Source organism: Phalacrocorax aristotelis, chromosome 5 (assembly GCF_949628215.1).
Source record: "Phalacrocorax aristotelis chromosome 5, bGulAri2.1, whole genome shotgun sequence".
NCBI classification, from domain to species: domain Eukaryota; kingdom Metazoa; phylum Chordata; class Aves; order Suliformes; family Phalacrocoracidae; genus Phalacrocorax; species Phalacrocorax aristotelis.
In genome coordinates, this window is record NC_134280.1 from 41,302,002 (window position 1) to 41,326,213 (window position 24,212).

General features: G+C 40.4%; 1 protein-coding gene across 8 annotated transcripts in view; it reads left to right on the forward strand.

Annotated features, from left to right (window-relative positions):
* The window catches only part of UBE2F (ubiquitin conjugating enzyme E2 F (putative)), an 82,676-nt gene that overhangs the window by 41,074 nt on the left and 17,390 nt on the right, over nt 1-24,212 (forward strand). For 3 of the 8 annotated variants that reach the window (XM_075094092.1, XM_075094087.1, XM_075094095.1), the window contains 3 exons: nt 10,169-10,201; nt 12,577-12,639; nt 19,527-19,687. In XM_075094092.1, the coding sequence (XP_074950193.1) occupies nt 10,169-10,201; nt 12,577-12,639; nt 19,527-19,687 (257 nt within the window). The remainder of the gene's footprint in view (nt 1-10,168; nt 10,202-12,576; nt 12,640-19,526; nt 19,688-24,212) is intronic. The other 5 variants (XM_075094089.1, XM_075094090.1, XM_075094091.1 and 2 more) reach the window with 3 other exon arrangements.

Here is a 24,212-nt window from a genome sequence, read left to right on the forward strand (position 1 = left end):
CAATATTTATTTTACTGACAATACTAGCTTTTAAATACCTAGTATGAAATAATGCTATTGTTGCTCTGATACCCTGTTTGTTGCCCCTCAATAATTCTTATCTGAAACTTGGAAGTGCTTTAGTAGCTCCTGTTAGTCCTCAACATACACTTCCTTGTACCTTACTCATGAGTATCATCTGTGTAGTTACGATAGGCCTCCCTAGTATTCATCAACTTTCTCTCAAATGCTTGCTTTTACTTTGCTATAAAATTATCTTGGGTGATTGATTTTGAAAAATAAAAGAAGTAGATCTGTGTATTGTGATTGCCTAATTGGTTCTGGAAGTCAAGCTGTTCCTTCTACAACTGGAAATTGGTCAGTGACTGATTTATGAACCATAAAAATAATCAAAGCACATTTGTGCAACTCTGACTCTGGGAGGCTGAGCATAGAAATGTTAAAACCAGTATTTTAAAACATATGATGGATATTCATAGGGAATATTTGGTCCTTTTCTTGTAACCCTGTTCTGATGGAGCTATGATTGGCTTCAGATAACTGGAGAACTATTTTCTGTAGGATTTTCATGTTGTATATGCATTTCAGCTCTTCAGTGAGGTATTTTAAAGAGCTGTTTTTTGTTATTGTGTTACTGCTGTCAGGACAGATAGGAGCAGGTGTGGGAAACAAGAAGATAGTTTTAAACCATAGACATGCAGGCAGCTTTTTATACCTATCTATAGGAAAACAATTTCTTTTTTTCCAGGAATTCCTTTCCCATAGCTTCAGATACTAGGTTAGGAAATATCTGTATGTGTTACTAGGTAATCTAATCTAAAAGGAATTAAGACTAGTTTATGATAAATTATTGCTATTTGGAGTTTATCCATAAGAGGCTTGCTTATTTAATTATCACTTAATACTAAATGGAAAAATATGCCATGTTTGTTGTGTTAGCTCTGCTGTTGTCTTCAGGCAGTAAAATTATTTTATTTGAAATCATGCAGATGTCAGACTAATCTCCTGGAGAAATAAATCAGAGGGTCTTGACTTAATTTTTCTAGTTACTTTTACTTCAACGTCTAAGCATAAACCTGGGTAGTTATCAAAGCTTCAGTATAAGCACAAAACTTTAATTCATTGTCTTAATAAAAACAGGTGGTCTGCTGTCAAAATTATATGTAATTAGCATAGAGTATTTTAAATAGGCAAGAACTGCCACTGCCTTCACGATGAAGGGAAAAAAAGTAAACCTGTATGTTCTGTGTTGTTCCCATTAATTCTTGCTTCTGATACTGTTTTTCTCAGCCAGCATTATGATAACATTTTTCTGTTACTGGTTTATTCAAATCCCATTTTGGAATGGGTCTTTGTACTGTATGTAGAAATGTCAAAGTATGTGCTTGTAAAAGCTGCCTTCCTGGACGGAATATGTTTATCCTCCCTATCAGTGAAGTAAGGAAGAGAAATTCATCAAAAGAAGAAAAGGAAAGGCTTCATAGCAGTGGCAAAGAGCAGAAATGCCAGCTCTTACTGTGCAGGAGGAGAAATTACCAGGAAGTCAAGCATAGCTTAGCAAGGAGACTCTTGATCTAATATGACATTTACAACCAGCTCCTGGTATCTTTGTGCTCACGATCACACAGATTATAAAACTGGGCTCCTGAGAAGTTGTATGTGTGATCTCTAGAAGGAGATGGACTCTGTCAGAGTGTCTGCTGCTTCCTGGTATAGTCCAGTACAGAGCCTCTTGAGTGCTGGGGAGAAACATCACCTGGTATGCTTAAAATTATTCACTCACACCAATTTCAAATACTGCATTAAACAGAAGGTCACCTGTTTTTTTCAGGGGGTGTGCCTTCACCTGTCTTCTCTGGTATTCTACAGGGATTACATCAGGTGGGTGTGGTCTCAGGCAATGTGTCCCTGCCTCCTGCACTGTTGCCCACTTAAGACTTTTTGCACCACCTAATTTCTCCTTGTGCTGTTTCCAAGAGGTGGTGGTGGTGTCTCTCACCCAAGCCTACTCCCCACCTGGAGCAGTGTTCAGCATGATGGGTAGGAAGGAGAGAGGTGAACTTAATTCTGTGCCTGCAGCAGGTATCCCAGAAGGACACCCTGGATAAGCTGACATCCAGGCATGTGCACTTTCTTTTGTCTGAGGAGCAAGATGTGCAGAATAACTTTCTGGGAGTCCTTACTTCCTCAGCTATGCTATCTGTGGCTGGCTGTAGGTTTTATGGGTGACCCTCTGGCTGAAATATTGTTCAGAGGAGGACTGTACCTGCTCACCTCTTAGTACTCCCTCTGGGGTCACATCCAGCTCATCATCTTCATTTGCAGAGCTGCCTGCCTTCCTTGTATGCAGAGAGCACTTAGAGGTCCAGCTCTGCATGCTGATCTCCTGAAGGCTCCCAGGGCCACATAGCATGTCTCCTGCTGCCAACACCTTTACTTTTTCCCTGACTTCACACAGTGAGTAACAAAATACAACGTATGGTTGCAAGTAAATGGCTTTGAGGAAAGGCTACTGCAGCAGCACGGAGTTATACCTGCAGCTTAACAGAAATAGGGCAGTGCAAGTGTTTAGTCTTATCTTTATTCCTGGAAGACTTAGTCTATTTACGGAAAGGGCATGATGTCAGTACTGCAGGTCTCGATCAAAGGAATCGGTGAAGGAGAGAAAAGCGAGCCTGTTGGTCGATGCGTGTCCCTGAAGGTATGGGCACTGGTCTGCTACAGACTGCTTTACGTTGCAAGTAAAGTGTACTCCTTCAAACCTCTGCTCTGTTGTCAGCACAGCAGGAGTAGAACCACCACCACTCACCACCACCACAAAAAAAATCAGGACCTAAGCTGCGTGCCTTCTTGCATTTTCTGGAATACTGAAGGGGATATCAACATAGCAGAAGGCAGCTCTAGGGAAGCAGTGAAACAGAAGAAATAGTAATTTAGCTAGGGGCTAGAGAGTGGCAGCAGAAGATTGAGGCAGGTATAGAAGAAATAGATTTTTGAACCCTTATAGAGGTGGATGAGGAAGAACAGAAGAGTCACAACCATTTGCGGGCTGTTCGTTGTCAGCAAACATGAAAGGGTGTGCACTATTTGTCTCTCTCCATAAAGTAAGAAGTACTTCAGGATGTTGTAGTAGCTCCTAGTGGTTCAGAGCCTTCTTTTGGTATGGTTTGGAGGGTAGTGTCCTCTTTGTTGGTCCACATCACTGCATCCCTGCTTGGTGCTGGAGCCCATGTGGTATGTATCTGCAGCAGGATGTCTGGCCTGACTATCCAGAAGTTTATTTCACGAACACAACAACTGTTCTGACCCCTCAGACAGCGGGGGCAGGTTCTGCTTCAAGATGACACTGTTGCTCTGGACCGAATGCAGATCAGTTCATCAGTGCCCTGTTCGCTGTACAAGTGCCTGGCCCAGGGTGGTTCTGAAGAGGGCTGGGCTGTCCCTAGCAGCTCTGATCAGCACTGGGGACTGGGGAGAGGCTGTGTGTGTTCAATGAAAACCAAGTGAGGGAGATTTAGTTGTCACAGTCAAAGGAGTTTCTGGATGTCCTTGTTGATCACAATTTAGATATCTATTTGTAGCTTTGCAAAAGCAAAGCTTTACCACAAGGTACCTTTCAATGGTTCAAGTCTCCCTCTGTAAAGGAAGTCATCTAAAGAAAAGTGCAGTATATTCTTCAATACCTTTGGTCTCTAAACTGCTTAAAATGTCCATGGTTACTGCTTTCATTTCTTTGCCTTTCTTTTCCACCTCTAAAAATTGAATAAGTAGCAGACAAAAACTTCAGACCCAATATTTAGTAAAGAGAAGTTATAAGCCATTGAATACAGTTTTCTATGTAGATCTGATATTATTCTATTTTTCTTAAAAAAAGCTTCAGGAAGTTTTTCTGCAAGAATATATTGTGTGTTATATTTTTGGTTTTATAAATCGGCTTTATCAGTTTTGTAAGAAGGGATTACACCCCCTACTTGCCCAGGCTGGTGAAAATAATTGCACAAATCAATGTCTTGTAGTAATCTTTGCTACATAAAAGATTTGCAAACATTTTTTTTTTCTCTTCAATGGCTTCTGGCAAAGCCTAATCTTTGTTTTAACTACAGTAGCTGTTTTTACTAGCAGGTTTTTAAAGAGCAATTCAGTAGAACTGTGCAGTACATCAGTAAGTCTAATTAAACCATGCTTGTTTCCCCCAAATTATTGATTTTTTTTGAATATGCAATTTGTGTCAACTGTAATGAGTTGAGTAGGCTGGTCTCCGGAGAGCGATTGCTTTAGTGTTCGTAATTACTGTAGTGTAGTTCATTAAGAAGCCATCACAGAATTCGCCTGGGAACAATTTATAAAAGATGATCTGCTTGCTCTGAAGTAACCTTGGGGACAAATGTCAAGGAGTCAGTAACAAAAGTAAGTGATTTTAGAGGAGTGCTCCTGCATACTTGGCAATTCACAACTGTCTTGGTCTGGGAGAAGAACAGTCTATAACTGTTCCTGTTTTCTTCCTCCTAGTATATTTGAGCACAGAAGAAATAGTTTTCCAGCCTTCCTCCTTTTTTTGTGTTTGCTAACTGGAGCAGTTCATGCCATTTAATTTACCTAAAGCCCTCTAAGCTACTCTTGTGTTTGGGTGGGAAGCATGAGCTGGGATTGCAGGCACATGAGAATTGAGATCATCTTTGAGGTTGATTAAAGAAACGGTCTTCTCTCCATCACCTTATGCCAGGTGGAAACAGTGTTTTACCTGCTTCAAGAACTTTGCAAGATACTGTAAGTGTTCTGTGCAAGACTGGAGAGGAGCAGGGCAGGGAGAGGAAATATAAGAGGCGTTTTATTTGGGAGAAGACTGTTTAGGAGGGAAGCAGTTTTGCATAAGCTAAAAAGTGTCTACTATTTCTGGCATGAAAACATACTGGTTTTTTAACCCCTTGGACCAGCAATAAGTTTTGTGCAATTACATCATAGTGGTTGCAAACAGGCGGTTAGTCCCTGGGGAGAAGTCAGAGATGTTTGTGGAGGCATGTTGAGGAGGCAGAAAGATAAGTCCAACAGAAGAGCCTGGGGAAGGTGGGGCTGGGTAGGATGTAGGACACTTGGTTTTCTGGGCTACAATGAAGAAAAGAAGCTGGGCTTGTTTGTCAGAGACAATGGAAGAAAGTGAATGGAAGTGGAAAACCATCTTGAGGTGGTATGTAGGCAGACAGGACAGCAGAGAGCTGCCCCAGGAGACAGCCACGCAGTGGCCTCACTTTCAGCATGTTGGGTTTTCTGGTGTAATTTCAAGCCGTTTTCCAAACTGTGATGTACAAAGCTTTGCACTTGTTTTATTGGAGTTACTGCTTCAGTTTGTAAGTTTAAAAAAAAAAAAAAAGCTTCAGACATCTGCGTGTATAAATGACTGCCACTCCCTTTCATTGATCTGAATGGGTTAAATTGCTTATATATTTAAAAATGGTTCAGCAATGAGCTTTAATTTAATCAGTCTATTAGATCAGAAATGCTCCTTGGATCTCTAAAGAAGTTTCTTTGATTGGAAGTTCATTAGCTGCTTTTGTCTGGCTTGTTCTCTCCTGAAATTAATATATTAAATATACTTTGCCTGTTAAAGGAAAATCTTAATTTACAGTTTATGTGCTTACTCTTCAAAAGAAGTGCTGTGTGGCTGCATTTCCAAACATTGGCAAGCATAGTTAAACACTTGTCTGTTACGTGGTTTCAATGGCATTGCTTTTGTGAAGTGATTGTGAGAGCTGCCACTTGGGAAGATTGGGTGACTTAACTGAATAAGGACCTCCTACAAATGCAACGCTTTGAGACTCTCTAGCCTTAGGAGAGGCTATTTCAAAAGCTGTATTTAGTATTTTGATTCATTGCTCTTGAACTTTAAACATCATTGCAGGGGCAGATTTTTTTTCCTCATTTGGCATGCTGTAAATAAATCTGTGGGTGGGGGTTTAATGTAACTTTTCACTCAAATGCAACACAAAAATACTCAGGAATGAAAAGGGCAATTACAAAGGGTGATTTATAAGAGTCTGATCTTCTGACTTGCTTGTGTTGACTTCCTGAGCTTGAGCTCAAAATAGCGACCGTGCCAAGGAGCCGAGTGTGTTTCCTTCATTGTCCCCTCTTCCACTATAGATTTAACCGGGTACTGCTCTTTAGTTCAGGTATGATGCTTGAGTCTTCTGAGTTAACATAGTAGAGGGGAATGAAAAACACTTGCTTGCCTGCAGTTGGCTTGCGAAGCTGTCTAACCTTGTGGGTGACATCTGTGCTGATGCAAAGCCTCCAGGAGACCAGGGGGACAGGGAGACGGCCTGCCTGGGCAAAGCTGGAGCACAAACCAGATAAAGCGATTGGGGGAATTCTGCAGCCTTTTCTGCAGGGTCCATCCTGAGCAGACCATGCCTCTTCATTACAAAAAGCACAAGAGGCCCTTGGTTTTGCTCTGAGGTTACCTCTCAGTTGTGGTTGTATTTGTATTCTGTAGTTTTGATGCTAAGCATGGAAAGAAAGACAAAAAGAAGCATTGTAAAGGAAGCAGCCTTGTCAGGTATTTGCCACATGAACAGGGAGATCCCTATGTCTGATTCTCCTTTTGCAAGTAGATTCTGACATGAAGTGGAGCAGCATAAAGGTGTGCATTATTAATATTTTAAGGTGATATCTGCCCTGCTCCTATATGTGAAGATAACCTTTAAAAATTCTTCTATGTAGGGTTAAGTTTCTGTTTTCAGAGTATTTAAGCCAGAAGTTTAGTAAATGCTTGAAGCCAAGGGTGATGCTTTACTACATTAAAAGAACGCAGAAGGTTTTTGAACTGCTAAATCTGACAGGAACTTTGGTGGCTTGCAAATCCTCCTAGTTCGTCAGGAAAATGTGATGCAAGCGTTCAGGCAAGTGCTTATCTGCATGCAGCAAGCAGCTCTGCTGAAGTCAATACTGCAACAGTGTCAAGTCTTAAAAATATGAAATACTTGCTTTGCTCTTGCTCATCTGTTCCATCCCACTTCCCTTTCTCAATATCCTAGATCTAAATCCAGGCTAGCCTCAAACTCATTAGAAAAAGCGTTGCCCGCTGGTAGTAATTTAGCATTATTTTTCATGGGGCCATGCAAGGGTATAAAATGAATCCAGCAAATCATAAAACTTGAACAGGTGGAAACATCAGAAATGATATTAAGACTTTCACACACAAATTAGTAATAATAATAATCCTTTTATGCTTTTTGGTGTCTAGAAGGGCTGTGAAATGTACAGCACTCTGAAAACACTAAAGCCTTACAGAGGGTTTTTCTAGGTTGTTTTTTTCGTGGGTTCGGGCTTTTTATGTTGGTGGTTGGTTTTTTGTTGTGTGGGTTTTTTTGGTTTTAGGTTTTTTTAATTATTATTCTGTGCAAAGACAGCCTGAATGAGTCAGGTGTCCCAGAGTTGTACAACCAGGGTTCAGCAAATAAGAATTTGGGAGCAATTTAGATAAACTTCAAAAGCCAGTGTATACAGAATGGGAAAATAATTTTATATAATTTACATTTCTGTTTTGAGATGCAACATTTACTTGTGTAAGGTATAGTTCATCACTGCTTGGAGCAGAAGCTGTTTTGTCTGGAGAGACAACATATAAAGTGTCCTGGTGGGGAGGCTCTGGGAGACTGGGGACTTCAGCACTCTTAAATGTAAAGAGAAGGTGAGCTCTTCAGGATTTCAAACTCAATGTGTCTGATTTGCTCGTTTGTTTCTCTTTAGCCATGCTGGTAAGTGGTTGAACAGCTGTGAACAGTTTGTAACCCTGTGAATGCAGTTTTGGTGTTCAGGCAGGATTTAGAAATGGACAGACCCCCATGTGCTAGTGTGAGTGCCTCATACCTCTTTGGGATGTTTTTTAACACTTACTGTTGTAATTCTGCATCACATTCTCCAGCTACAGTCTGCTGTCACATGGTATAGATGAAAGACGACCCTTAAAAAGTTAATTTATTCCTGCTTCTTCAAGTGGAAGAAAGCAAATTACCATCTTATTATCAAAGGTTGTGGGAAACACTCAGTGGGTTAAAATCAGATGCAAGAATTCTTAACATGCCCAAGACACACACTCTGCCTCCCTCAAGGACAATACACCCTTTGAGGGCAGCCATGGATGGGGCTCCTGACTGTCAGGGGTCAGAGCATCTGCTGGGGCAGAGTGGCTGGCTGGAGACAGAGGCACTCTCAGCCATCCCTGGTTACACACCCAGCATCACTCAGTCCTTGACCTGCATCTATGCCAGGGGCAGCGGTTCTTAGGGGCACCAGAGCAGAGCAGACCCGAGAGCGGTGGTGCCATGGCAGCCTGTGGCATGCTGTGCATCTTCTCATGCCTGAGTGCAGGAGAATGAAGTAGAAGCTGAGACCTTTGTGACTGTTGCTACTCTCCAGGCTCTCCACACCACTGAAATCCTCCTTTAATCACAGTCTGGCTTATTTTTTTCTGTAGCATCAATGCACTGTATAAAAATTATCCCTAGGATTGTTTAGTACAGGTTTCCTTAAAACCATGTTTTGCTAACCTCTGCTGCTCAGTTTCTGTGGCAGTAGTTGTAGCTGCACAAGCACAGAATTTAAAGGGTAAAACAATGACTTTCATTGGTTATTTGAAATAGTCAGTTTTCTCATACTTGCCAAGGAACTGACAGTGTGGTCATTTGGGAGTGGAGATGACCGCTCAGCACTATAGTCTTAAAATGTATGGGGTAACTGTAACTCTTAGATGTCTCGGGTGTGTCCGTTTTTGCAGTTTATGTGTCTGTGCTGCCACTGAAGATGATGAGTACATTTGAAAGAGTTGCTGTCTTTGCCACACCTGATGATTTCAGAAGCTCCATTAGGAGAAGATGCTGAAACTGAAAACTATGTCTGATAATATCAGCTTTTCTGGACAGATTCACATTATGGGCAGATAAACTGAGTAGGTTGTTTGTGCGAGATCAAAGGAAAACTGGATGGTGAGAGGCTGTTGTCTGGATAATGCTGGCATCGTGTCTTTTTCATTAGTGCATAATTGGATAGTGTTCTTAAGGGATATGGGTTTTTGTGTTCCACTACTCTCATCAGAGGGCCTGGAATAGGAAACAAGCTGAAATGCACTTGTTTATTGAAGTTCTTTGCCATGGATAGGAAGCTTTTACTTTGAGGATCTATCTTTATTGTGAAAAGTACATTTTAGCTATGAAATGGACAATGTACAATGTTTGTCCCGTTACTGGAAATCAGGCAGTGTGGCATTCATGGGTAGGCAGTCAAGTGCTAGCAGCTGTAAGGGCAGGAGGTACAATGCTGGTCTTACTTAATAGTCTGATAGGTGTGAGTGGGATTTTGCAGTAGGGTAGCTTAGTTATGCTGCTACTAAAGAAAATAGTCTTTCCTCTAGGTGGAAAAGCTTAGCCTCAGAGTTGGTGGTAGGTGATGCTTTTAAGTCTCTTCCTGTAATATTTGGTTCTTGTGCATTTTCTTATTCTCTGAAGGTTATAACTGAGGATGTGGACTCTTAGATCAGTGTTAGTGGAACCCTTTTGGAGATGCCTACCCCAAAATAAGCTGTGTTTGGTGATGCTGTTTGGAGGCGGATTCCCCGTAAGCTTCCTGTTTGCAGGAACTGCAAACTCTCTATTCAGCTGTGTTGAAATAAATACTTTAAGCAGTAAAAATGGTTTGAGACATATGCGCATATAAGAATGGTATTTCTCCATCCTCATATTATACCTAGATATCTTTTCTCTGATATTTTGACAGTTTCAAATATTTGCCTGACACCATTTTAATTTTTTAATCTTAAGAATGGATTGCTGAATTAAGTTTATAAAACTTTGAACTGAGCAGTGCAGTCAGTTGCTGGCATATACTAAGGTATTATTCTTCTCCTTGAGTAGAGAAGCAACAGGAATAAGGGTCCTATACACACAGAAAGATCTGTACTTGTATTTCAATAAGCAGTATTTGGGTTTTGGTGACTTCTAAATATCAGGCATCCATGAAATGGGAAAGCTTCTTCAATATTTTGGTTTAAATTAGTAAAACATCACCCTTAATCTAGATTTGATTTCCAGTAATTTATTAATAAGAAAATAAAGTATGTGAACACATTCAAAACACTTGAAATGCGTGCCTAATTGACTGTGCTTTTCCTTTGCAGGATGTTGTCTGGGGGTTAAACTCTTTATTTACTGTAAGTAAATTAATATATTGCATATCCACTTTCCTTTTTCCTGCCTGATTTGGTTTCAGCATCACCTAAGGTGAACCCCATCTGTTGCTTCTTAAACTTAAGGTCATTATTTCCTTTGGCTTCAGGGGGTGTTGTACAAGTATGAAATCAGTTTGTGCTTCTGTTTGTACAACTGCAAGATTCATACAGATGGGCTGAAATGCCACCTTTTTTTATACATCGTTTTTACTTTTGGTTACAAATCTATTATTGGGTATTTTGGTAACAAGTTACTTGGGTTCTTCCACACGGTATGAAATTCCTTCTGCTGGTTTGTAGGAAAAAGAAATTCATATTGCTCTGAGAAGGAATTGTGTTATGTAAAAATCATGTTTAGCAATTAACGACTGCCCTGCAGTCTCATTCCTGTTTTGAACACTTATATTCCTATTCAAAGGCCTCAGTACCCACCCACAGAATTTGCATTAACCCCGACTTGTCACAGAAGTGATAAAATTTTGTTCAGGGATCCCATTTTCCCCTTTTTCCTTAGATTGACAGGAGCAAGGAACCTGTACCTCCTAATTACAAGAGCAACTTGAAAATGGAGGAGAGGGCAGGAAGCCGCAAGAGGCAGGCAGGAGGCAACGGCTGCTTTTGCCCTGAAAGCAGAGAGAGGCTAAGCTTTATTGTACAAAAGCTGCCTTTTTTCAGGGAGTCCAGGATTATGGTCCACTTCCACAGCCATCGGCTGCAGGGTAGGAAGGTCAGGAAAAAGCAAAGAAAGGCACTGTCTTGGTCGCCACGTTTGTCATTAACTCTGGAGAGAACTACCCCAGCCACTCTAGGGTGTACAGAGGAGGCTGTGAAAAGCTTTGGACAAGGAGCATTGCTGTGTGCTTCACTAGCCCCAGCCTGTTTTCAGAGAGGAATTCCTTCCACCACTATGTGCAGGAGGAGGGGCAGAGCAGTGACTGTGTTCCCAGTGCTATCGTGAGGGTCATGGTACATTTCTAAAACCTCCAGCATTGAGCAAGCCAGTGACTGGCTACAGTCTCCTAAGCTTTTCTGGCATCCAAAGGCTTGATTTGTTTCAACAACTTCTTTGGTAAATTGATTTAGAAGATTGCAGAGCATTTGCCTTTTCAACAAAGAGTAATTGCATTTCACAGTTAGTCTCCCACTGCATGCTAAGTAACTGGAAGAAAGCAAAATCCACTGGAGGTACAAAGAACTGCCTTCAGAGGCAGAACTGTATGTAAAAATAATCTGTTAGGCAAGCAGCTGCAGAGAGCGATGGTCACGCATTGGAGACCATGGGGATTTGTCATGGCCGATAAGAGCCATGCTTCCCAGCTTGCATCTTGGATTTCCCTCACACCCAGCTTCTTATAAATAATTAGGCTTTGAAAATCTGGCATTGGATTGTACTGGTCTTGCAGACTCTTTTGGGATTTTCTTGAAGAAAGTGAGTGAAAATAAGGAGGATTGGTGTCCTGGTTTGAATGAAGTGGGAGGCCTGCTGCTTGAAAATGAGTCAGAGTAACACAAGTCTTTCACACTTGCGAAATGATGGCATTTCACTGCTGTGACAAGCTAACCTTAAACTGGGGAAAGTGATCTGGGCTGCAGGCAGAATAGGGGATTTTGTGATTCAATGTTATTTTTTATGATAATTCCTCTTCTATCAGCATCTTGGTTTCCTTTGGTTTTAACCTTAGGCCCTTTCTCTTTCCAAAGCTAATATTTATTGAGATTAAACTGACAGACATAGATTTATTTTGATTATTTCTGCTCCCTGACCCCCTGTGCCCTTAGCTCTTGGGGTTTGTGCACTCCCTTTCCTCTCAGCCTCATTTTTCCCATTGCACTAGAACTTTCCTGTCTGTCAGGCTCCAGGTCATGTAGTTTCTTCACAGAGGGAATTCAATTGCTTTGCTATGGAGATGGTATTAGGGAAAGTCTTCCTGCTTTATCACCAGGCTGTTTGCAGGGTTTTTTTAAGTGTTTGCTTTACCCTTGAACAAAAATCAGCTGGAATTGTGCCTTCTGAAACTTTGAATGTTCCTTCAAAATTTGATTTAAAACTCTCTCGGTTTTCAAATAGAAATGCATCGCTGCCAGAGAGAAGTGTCACAGGGCTGCATCTGGCATGTCACCAGATGGGGTCAAATGCCTTGCTTCTGTTGTCATTTAATTGACTTATGATTTGGTTTGCAATCATCAAACTAATTTGCATCTACCTTCAGCAGGGATACTTATCAAGGTGGTGAGAAAATGGCACTACACTTGCTTGTCTTGTTCGCTTTGTTTCATTATCTTGTTCATTAGGGCTTTGGATTCCTTGTATGATGCAGCGAGTGGGAACCCTATGATGTTCTCTGTTTCTTTTCCAGGATCTTTTGAATTTTGATGATCCTTTGAATATTGAGGCTGCAGAGCATCATTTGCGTGACAAGGTGAGTCAGCAGTTTATTTAAAGCATGTTGTTCCTGAAGAAATACATATACTGTACTCGACAATTCCCTGTCAGTCCTTTTAAAGCATTCAATCTGGTACTTCAGGCAGTTGAGTGACTCGTCGTATCAGCAACCAGTTTTTCAAACGGAATGTGCTTTATCTGGGAAAGTAAACTCGACATAGTAGTGTTATTCACCATACACGAGAATTGTTGACCATAACGTAGTCGTATCCCCAAAATAGATCATCTTTTCCTTCTTGTTTCTGAGATTTTCCCTGAACTTGCACATGTTCTGTGTGGCAAATGATAGTGGATTAGTTTGACACAGTTATGTGAGTAGCTTTTATCTTATAAGGCCTGCAAAATGATCCTATCCTTCTCTGTCTTGTTCAAAAGGCAACTTTTTTCTTCACAACTCTTACACGTTGCATGCTTTCATTAAGCCAGGAGAAATCTGGGCACGTTTGAAAGGCAGGAGTGGAAACGTTTTTTTTCTTTTTTTTCACTGATCCTATTTGTTCTGTGTGTATTATGGAAAACATGATCTGATGAACATCTGTGGTATCTATATCTCAACTGAGATTGAACATGGAGGTAGAGGTGAACAAAGTAGTAGCTTCCCCCTTGTATGGATCTCTGAAGTTGTGTCACGTTACATTATATAGATGCATACCTCAAGGATATAGAAGTTACAATTGGCATGTTCAAGATCTCTTGTTTTAATTAAACTCTTCTGATACTTTTGTTGAAGTTAACGTTAAAGATTGAAGAAAGTTTCTGGCTAAATGCTGATTTGAAGAGTTCATTGAAAATGCAAAGTCAGGCAATGCACCTAATTTATCTCATTTTTTCAAGAGGAAGCATCAGGATTGCAAGTTCATCTTTCTAGCGGTTTTCTTGTTTAATGAATCTTGTAGCTATTCTGGTATTTGTTGGTGTTTGCAGGACTGGGGCAAGACTGTAAGCCTAAGGTGAGAAAAACTTAGTAGACACCTACACTGGAAGAGGTTATTTTTTAATGGTTTTGTTAGATCATTTTGGCAGAGTGTCAGGAAGCCTTCCAAGCCATAAAACACTGAAAGTAGTCACAGGGGATACAGAAACAAAACCAGTGTAGTGAAGGAGGCAGGCTGAATCGTTTTCTTTGTTTGCATTTTTAGACTGAATTATTTTCTAATACCTTGGCAGGGAAATTTGTGGCTCTCTGGGACTGGTGTGGCTACACACTTATTGCTGAGTGTTGAATTTGGCACTTGATTTCTTCTAATTGCCAGAGGGAAGGCAGTTTGTCTGGTGTCTGGGTAGCTTTTTGTAAGGAGAGGTGCTCCCATAGTACTGGTACAGTCTTGTGTCAGATGACCTGAGGCTATGGTAGGTGAGCCTTACCAGTACATTGAGTAGATTGTTAGACCTCAGAGCAGCCAGACAGTAATGTCCTCTCTCCAGAACGTTGAAATGCTAAGAAATTGCTGTCCTAAATCTCTCAACCTCGTTCAGAAATTGGAAATCTTGGGAAGCAACAGAAAGGAAGAATGCATTACCTGCTTTTAAAAACACATAGACACCCCCCGACACACACAGACACCCCCCAAAAAAGAGATGAGTATTCAAAATACATACTGTTACGCTAATAGCATGAAAGGGTTTTGTTGTTTTGGGGTTTTCTAGATAAAAGCAGCTGTGAAAGAAGCAAAAGAGAAATTGAGTGGGTTTTTTGACAGTTTTCTAAATTAAATATTTTTGTAACAAACATCTTTTATTTAGTAAACTCTAAGTATTCTCCACAGGTATCTGTAAAATTAATGTTCTGCCATGTTAGCTTTTTTTTGGAGCTTTTCTGATTTTAGTTCAGGTATTTCACTGATAGTGACAGCACCAGGTAGTGCTGGGTTTTCCATAGTATGTCTTATAGCACCATCAAGGCAAAACCAATAATGCTTGTCTGCAGAGTATAAATTATGCAAGGGAGAGAAACTGCTGCTTTTACAATTAGCCTCAAAGGATGCAATTGCAATGTGAGTCAGTTTGTCTCTTTCAGGCATAGATGTCATGTGAAATATAAGCACTTTGTTGTGAAGTGAAACTCCTGTCCTCTCTTAAGAAAATTCTTGCAATGCATGATATGATTAATATGAGAATGCTAATGAATTTTCCCTGAGACATTTTTACCTCTGTACTGCAATTAATCATGTATATTAAATATGTATGCCCACATGCACTGTCTACAGATATGCGAAACTATTTGTATATAGATATATTTGTATACAAATATCTGTGTCTAACAGATACTCTAAGAGAATGCCTTTGGTCACTTGACAGTGTGGGAGGTACATGGCTTGTAACAGCCAAAGCAAATGTACATCAAGCTGTCTTCCGTGGTTTTCCTAGAGAAGACTTGGTATTTCACTGATGTAATTTCAGATTTCAAATCCTGGGATCCCTTTGTTGACATTCCAGGCTAAGTGTGGCTGCCTGAGAGGTTAACAGCTAATCTGAAGGCTGCCTCTGGTTATTGAAAATGTGAAACCAGAGTTTGTTCAGTTCCGTAGGCTGGTATTAAGTCATCAAAAATGACTGCTGCCTTGCAGATGCTGGAAGAAGTCACATCATAGATATCGAATTATTATTATTGATTCTTGGAAAACAGTTTTGCTGTGAATGTTTGTGTTACAGATCAGGCTGTGAGGGACAGTTATGATCTGTTCCTGCATAAGGAACCTCTTAAATTTTTGCATCAAACCTATGGCTTACACCTGAGCACATAGTTGTAGATTCTGAGAAAGCAGCCTTGTTCTAGGATGTAAAAATGATACAAAATTCAGAGCTCAAGCTGTTCAATTAGTTTCTTTAAAAAACTGTGTCTTATCTGAGACCTGAGTTAGTGCAGCTTCACCTTCCAGCCCTCAGGGGTGTCCTTCAGCTTGAGGAAGCAGCTGTCAGTTACTGAACCTCTTCCCTTGCAGCTTCCTTCAGCCAGTGATCATCAAGCCACTTTTAAATGAATTATTTGTTAAAGTACATACGACTATTGTTTATACCACTTGAATAATTCTACAGTTCTTCCCCACATACTTTGCAAGATGTCAGTAACCTTTTGGAAGGTTGTCCAATAAATTTGAGCAGAGTCATCAAACATCCATTTTCACAAATGCTAGATGAAGAGGTTATCTCAATATTCAGGGTTGCTAGCCCTCTACTTACCTATCCAAAACCTACCTTCTTATCAGCTACAGAATTGATGTGGACACCTATGTTGTAATTAGTTGTTTTCATCAAAAGACCATTTCAGTGATAGAGGACTCTGCCACCTTGTGGAACTTCAATTTTTTTCAGAGGTAAGACCTCTGCATTAAGTGGTACTGTTCAAGTGATATCATCGTGATTGCAATCAATCTTGTAAAGCTTCAGTTTGCCAATCATGAGTTTACCTTATGACTGTCATCAAGTGATGTTGGATCCTCTGAAGCTTAGTTACCCACGTGGTAATATCTATGCAGTCAGGCATCCTCCCTTTCAGCTCACGATCTCAACCTCATGTTTTCTTGTTCTGTACCTCCGAGGAGGCTCTGTCCTCTTGGTTATCTCATGAGGATTGGGGGGCTTTTAGGTCCCCCTAAAACCACCTTCTCTCCACCACCAAGCCCTGTTCCTCAGCCTCTCCTTGCCCGAAGGCCTTCCTGGCAGAGCTGTCCCCAGCCTGGCACCTGGGACTGTCCCCATGGAGGGGCTGTGTGTGTCCCAGGAGCAGGGCTCTGCATTTGGCCTTGCTGAGCCTCCTGAGGTTGGTGTCGGCCTTTCTTGCAGCCCACGCAGGTCTCTCTGGAGGGTGGATTTGCCCTCCAGCATGTTGACTGCATTGTCTTTAGTGTCTGTGTTTCTGTAGACCTGGTGCCAACTTCCACACTCGGCCTGTTTTTAAACTCAGACCTTCTTGCAGGCTTGTTGACTGTGGCTTTCAGCATTTAGTAAAGCATTCAGATAAAATCATAGCTTCCCTTCATTCTCCCCCCCCCGCCTTCATTTAACTCATAATTGTTTTCAGCTTAGGGAAAGCTTGCATTGTTCATTTTTGTAGTGTTACTTTTTAGAACATTCATGGTGTCCCCATTACACTGTAGTTAGGTCACAATCACTGGAAGAAAAGCAGCCATCCTCTCTTGGTTTAAGAACTCAATAAATCAGAATAAAAAGATGATTGATGTTTCTATGTAAACTAAGTAAGGTGTTTCCCAACATTCAATCTTCTCAGACTGATAAAATCTCATCAATTTGGTAGTATGAGTTTTCTCGAGGAATTTAAAGAACTGCTTACTAGTTCATTAACTGGGGTCGCTGTGGGTTTAGCAGAGAAGTCAGCCTGTCAGTAATTATGTGGATGGCCAGAGCCATTAATCATCAACAGAATTGATTCCATTGATTCCTAAGCAATGAGCAAGTGTTTAAGTTTTAATGACTACTCACTTAAAATCAATGTACTAAAAATTGTTCATTATGCAAAACAGCAAATCCTACAAATAGAGCTCTCTTGATTTGCTTTCTGTGGCAGCCAGGTAGGCTGAATACTGAAAGAATAGAGATATACCTTGGTAAAACAAAACCAGATCAGCTTAGTAGTTTGGGACTTGTGTATTCCTTAGCCAGAGGTGCTATGGGCTCTGTCTCTGCTATTTGTTAGCTGAAATCTAGAAAATTCCATATGTACATCTGTCATGGTTGTTTTGAGATACTGTCTTAGGGCAGTGCAATTTGCTGGGTTCCTTAAAAAAGCCCTTATATTTCCTAGTAGTGGTTGCCTTTGCAAAAGAAAATTAAAAAATTCAAAGCCATACATGCAGTACACAAGAAGAAAATTAATTCCACTTTTCATGTGGCTTAAAGTAGAAACATTTTTCCAAATATTCTTAGCTTTCTTCCACACCAAGGCCTGCCATATCAAGAATGCTAATGCTGTGTCGTATTTTAATTTGTATTTGCCTGTTGTATTTAATGCAATTTAAAAGGGTAAAGCAATTTTTGTCATCCTGCAGATTAGCAAACACTCATTTCCTTGTTCATCCATGCGGTCTTGAGTTGTTTTAATAGGATAAGCTGAGGAACATCACCCTGTGTTATTTTCCTGCATGATCTTTCCATCTTCTCAGTGAAACTCATCTGTCAGTATTCAGCATGTAGAAATGCTTCCTGCTGTGTCACTGTGAAAGAGTAAGTTAGACAGCACTCTGGGAGGGAGTTTTTTCCCCCCTTGTGAAAACCTAGCATGTCTTCTTTCATGGGACCTATAGTAGCAGCTCTGAAGTGCCAAAGCTGAGAAATCTAATGGGAGTAAGTGTGCGTTTGACAAGGATCCATCTTAAACCAAACTTTTAACTTAATTGAGCAAGCTTGGAAGGCAGTATTTTGTTTCCTATTATAGAGCACAGGAATGCACTAAATAGTAGGAGTGTCACCTCTCTTTACTGCCTGCAGGTAACTGGCAATGTGTGAAAAGAATATCATTATTGCCACGCTTTTGTGGCCCTCTCTTTGCTTGTCCCAGCCAGAGGAATGAGGGCTGTTGCCAGACTTGGTGTAATTATTGATGGAAACACCCAGTTGCTCCTGGATGTGGTGGGGTCAGCATGCTGCTTCCAGCAGGCACTCCAGGTGCTGATCATCCTGATCTGTACCTCCATTGTTGTATTTCCCAATTGTCTCCTTCATTTTAAAGAACGTGCAGCACAAGAACCCTATGTAAAAGGGGTCTTAGGTTTGCCTTTTTTCTCCTAGCTGTCTTCTGCTGTCAGCAAAGGGAGCTTTAATTGTTTCCCTGCCTTTTTCATGGCTAGATCAGTAGCAAAGTTTGTAGTTGTTGTTTTTATTCTTTAATGATGAATTATTTTTGCATAAGTTTGCAGGGGGGGTTGGTTCTGGCCCAGGTTTTAGAAAGCATGGGTTTTAACTATAGCTGCTGAATTTTAGCAGCTCTGGTTGTCACTGACTATACTTCTAGTCCATCTGTTTTCAGGTATGCTGTTATGATGTTCATAGACACTGTTTTTACTCTGAAGGAGGGGGGTTGTACAAGAATATTAAGGGAAAAATTCAGGGGAGTTGGAATTTGTGTATAACATACTGCAGTTAAACATGACTCTGGACAATTCATAATGTTCTTCATGAGTGTCTTTAGTCTTCAATAGATCATCCTTACAGTTGCAGTTTTTTGTCCTGCTCAATCATGTCATTCTGATTCCTCACCACAGTAATACTAGCTCACTAGCAAAAATCCTCCAGAAGACACCAAGGACAGTATTGCCAGCCTGATTTCACCTGGGATAATGTTTTCATGAATTGCACCCTCAGATAAATCGCAGTGATGTGTTAGGCCAGAAGCTACTGGGCAGGAGTGCTGGGGCCGACTTATCCTTGTGTCGCATGCTGCTGTGGCAGCTATTTAATCCTTTTTCTTTTTTTTTTTCCACACAAGAAAATATATTACTGCTTGGCTTTGGCTATCTTTTTTTTATTCAAGACTTCTCTTGGTAATAAGGAAAATATGGGTTTTATTTCAGGATTGTTTCTGTGGAGGTGGATTTATAACATTCATGGTGTTGTATTGTCTGAAGCTCTCTCTTAAGGTTTCCTCTTAGGATTTTAATTGCCCTACATAGCCTCAGTTCCTTAGGAAACTAGGCTTAAAAAGAAAAATCTCTCCTCTCAATTCTTGCAGTCTTTATTCTAATGAGTCTTCTGGGATGAACATTTTCCTTGGATTACTCAAGGACTGTCTTGTCTTTAGAAGTGAGAGCACTAATCTAAATCCATTAGAAATTCCATTAATAATTAGGAACAGTTGCTGACTACATATTTCACTGAAGAGCTTTTATAACCTCCTATAATTGTATGCAGGTTTTTGAGTCCTTAAACAGCAAGTATCAGAACTTTTTTAGAATACTCTGGATTTCTCAAAGCCTTTCTTGGGCAACTGGGCAAGAACCAGCATCACCTGACAAAATGCCAGTGCCTGGGACAGATTCTGGAGGGGACATTAGTGTATCTTCTGAAAACAGGTAAGTCAGAGAAGGTTGTCAGAAGGAGGTCTGCCTGTAAGTAATGACCATAAGTAAGAAACAAACACAGATATGTCTGTAGAAGATCTTCAGTCATCCCTTTGTAAATATAGTAAGTTGAATTTCCCCTAAAATTGTCCCTTTATGTAAAAAACTGTTGTTGCTCAGCATAGCTTCTTTAGTTCTGGAGCCATCAAGAACCAGCAACAATATGAACCTGTAAAACTTCTAAGTCTGGCTTGTGAAACACATTCTCAAAGTGGAAAGGAGTTACTGTTGTTCAGTCTCACTTCAGGTTTTATCATACACTATAAACCAACCTGCCATAGAGACTGGGAGCCCTGTGCTCCTTTCAGACCTACCCTGTAGGGTACTAAATACAGAATCTGGCATATTTGGGATCTTTTATCTCCGCTAAAGTTTAGGGTAATTTTGTCCTCAGACTGATAATGCCTTTAGGCAGTTAAAAAGTCCTAGAGCTCGCTGCCTATGTATCATTTCAGATTTGATCCTTCTAAAGACTCTTCCAAAATAATGTCAAGGCCAGCTCTACTTTTATCCTCCGGCTTTTTATTTCTGTGCTTATACATAATAATGGCATAATTACATTTCTATTGAAGTCTACCTTGAAAATCCATTCTTCTGTGTAGCTGAAGAAATGCAATTGAAACTAAATACTGTCTTCCAAGTTGGATTCTTCTTGTTTTCTTGTCACTGATCACTTTGAAGTTAGTTTTCTTCTGTTAATGTAATTTCATCAGAAGATTAGTCTGTTTGAAATGTTATTTGATGCATCTCAGTGAAAAGCATGTTATAAATGCCAGCGTGTTGCAGGTATGTTGGATCCTCTAAGCAGACAAACAGTAACACAAAAAGTGGAATTAAAACTTGAAAGTTTGAAAAAAAATTTCATTATCAATATTTCTTCCTTAGGTCATCTGGTTTAAAGGATTTCATTTAACTGATCTTATAGTAACTTCTCTTTCTCTGTCATACTTCCTCTTTTTTTGTTACCTTTTTCATGTCAAAGGCATTTGAGTATACATTTGTGTACTTAGCTTGCGTAGCTCCTTCAGTGATTCTTACTCTTCAGAAGAGATCAGGTCTTTTCCCTTGCAACTTCTCCAGAACCATCCCAAACTTCACAGAAACAGAAAGAGCAGCTGGCAGTGGCTGCCAGTCAGCCCAGGCTCCTTTACAGATCCATGCCTTCAATGCAGATCACCTTTGCTAATTGAAACAGCTGAGTAATGTGAACTATTGCCCTTCAATTGAGACATTAGCTAACATCTGTGTTGGAAATGAAGCATCTGCAGGAGGATTCTAATAACTTCCTTACTTTTTTCCTTAGCTCCAAACTGCTTAGACTCTGCTTCTTTGGTTTTTATCTTTGGCTTCATGTAAAACTCAAGCACTGAGTGCCTTAGTTCTTTGAGACTTAGTCTGCAAAGCTCAAGAGCAGAGGTGCTGTGACCATTGTAGGGAATGAATCATTTAGGTCATTAACTTCTCGTGCTTGAAGTATTTGGGTTGGTTCACCTCTTCATAAATGGAGACTGAATGACCTTCAAGAATGTTTCTTCCAGCTTTGAGTTAATTGGGTTTGTGTGGCTGGCAGCAAGAGCTTTCCTGTGGAACTTCTTCACTGGGTTTTCTGCTTGCTAGATTTAATAGTTAGCCATTAAATATCTTGAAGTAAATATGTCTGAGAAATACAAATATTATTCACTGTCTGTAGTGATTGTTGGTGATTTTGGGGTGCAAACCAGTTTGTTTGGATAGTACTCACCAAAATTGTCCAAGGTTCTGTAAAAGACATCTCAATATAAAACATTTATACTATATTAAATATTATAAATAAAATTTCGTGGTCCACAGATGTGGCATCTTGTCACTGTACATTTCAGAGGATATATTATCTGCAGTAAAAAGCACTAGAAATAGCTCTAAACAAGCATTTTATTTTCCAGAGAATTATGAGTTATGTGAAATAGCTGTGTTCCTTTGGGTAGTGTTACTTGAAGAAGTTGGAAACAGTTGAAATTGATTTATTTTGCAAAGTAGTCAAAAGCATATGGGTAGGTCAGAAGTCAAATACTGGCTCTGTATTATCCAAGCTTATATCCTGTTTCTATCTGAATACTTGTTTCTTTATTGGATTTGGTCTTGGCAACGCACTGCAAAGGTTTTAACTGGGAAACTGTTTTTTTTCTAATGCCTTCCCCAAGGAATCTTTTAAAAATAATGCTAATTTAATTCATTAATGATTTATTTTTAGCCCAATTCTCTTTGTCAAACTTGTCACCCTTGCCAAAAGTTTCCCATCACAGCCATACACTTTGTTAAACTTTTCCAGTTTCCCAAACATATCTCTATGAAACTTTGTATGCAAACAGTGCAAATGATATTTGAAGAATTCTGATCACTACTATTTTCATTTTTTAAGTTCAAATGCCTAACGTTTAGTGATGGCTCAAGACAACTGCAAAATTAGCCTTAGAACAGAGAAATTATTTTGAAAACATTTACTTGAAGTTTATTTCTGGTGGTCTTTTAAAACATGTATTTTATTATTATTATTGTGTTTGAGCTGGTGCTAGAAGAGCAACCGTGCATGAGGTTGGGTATGCTAGATGCTCAGAAGTGGTGAGGAGCAGTTTCTCAGCTGCAACCTGCCTGTTTAACCGCAGGGCAACATGGTGGGGAGAAGTGATGGAGCATGCAAAAGTGACTTGTGTTGTAACAGTGGTAACACAGTACAGAAGGGAAACCTTTGCTTTGCTTGTTTCTGAAGGTAGTGTACTGGAGTCTGACTGGTTTTCCTTTGCATTGCTTCCCTGAGGCTTCAAGTCACAGGGAACAGGGGAGATGCTCCTCTGAGCCAGAGCTTCCCCAGAGCTGGCAGTACTCTTCTCCCACTGCAGTAACTGGAAGAGTTGCCACAGGGAAGTAGTAGATCTAACTAGACATCATGGCTCTTCTTTCTGTCTGATGTGGGGGCTCTTCAACTCCTTCTACCAGATTTTACTGAAGAGCCTTCTCACTAAATTATCTTTTACACTTCATTGCAATAAGCTTGACAGTTCTCTTAGATGGAAATGCTTTTGATTAAGGTGGGAATTTGAGTTTGCAGCTCGGCTAAAGAGGCAGTCATGTTTCTTGGTAGTTCTCCTATTCTGTGTTGCACTTGCTGCTTTTGCACTAAGAATCATTTCCTGCATACATGGTCCGAGAGAAGCCCACTAGGTGGTGTGGAAACATATGGCCTAGGTACTTACGTTTAGAAGAAAGCATGTACAGTGACCCTGTGTCCAATCTGGAAATCATCACTACTGCATGCATGTTTGCAAATGGAGGGCTCCATGAGTTCAGAGTCCACAACCGTGTACCAGCACTTAAGGGGTAGTTACAGAGAAGATGGAGACTCCCTTTTTACACGGAGTCACATGGAGAGGACAAGGGGGAATGGACACAAGTTGCTCTTGGGGAGATTCCGGTTGGACACCAGAGGGAAATTTTTCACAGTGAGGACAGTCACCCATTGGAATAATCTCCCCAGGGAAGTGGTTGACTCGGTCACGTTGAACACCTTCAAGAGTCATCTGGACAGGGTGCTGGGCCATCTTGTCTATACTGTGCTCTTCCTAGAAAGGTTGGAGTAGATGATCCCTGAGGTCCCTTCCAACCTCTGATTCTGTGAGCTATTGCCTCTTAGTTCTGCGCAGGCTTTTTCCTACTTGTGGGACGTAAGTGGGGATTTAAAAGGTCAGTATAGTTTTGTGATCCTCCCCCCAGCTTTACAAGCTTACCTATGCAGATGAGACCATCTTTCAAGATGCATCATTCTTGTCTTCCCGTAGTTGAATGCCAGGATCTGTCCTGTGATCCCTCACTGAAAACATCCAACTGCTATATGCTTTGAAGTTTTGCTACATTATTTTTAAGGGGTTAAAAAGTGGACACATTCTTGTATAGCTTTCAAAGTTTGTTCCCTATAACCAACAGAAAGCTGAAACAGTTTTAATGATAAACCCCTGCTTTCATCTGTCAAGGCAACCAAGTGGAGGATGTAGATGATCAAAGCATTATTTGACAGCCTTCTCCAAATACTGGGAAAGCGTTTTATCAATTATTGGGAGGGCAGAAGGATCAGATTGGAGTTAGACACTTTGTGATAGCTTGGAGAACTCAAGTCAGTCATACTGTGCATCTAAATATGCGAAGTGCTGCATGGCCTCAGTTTATCCTTCAACTGAAAAAGAATTCATAACATTCATAATTTTTCAGGATGCGTCTTTAGTTTTGCATTGATCTTGTAGCAGTTGTTCCACAACATACTGTCAGCTAACTGTCCTTCCTCCATTTCAGCATGGCACATGAAAATGTATTAACTATTCCTACAGGACCCAGGGGTGTAATGAAGTGTCATATGGATTACCTGCCATTCATTCTTGCCTGCTGCATGCAAGAACAAAGGCTGATCACAGTACAGAGAGGGATCACAAGCTGTTAGTGACATGCTGGG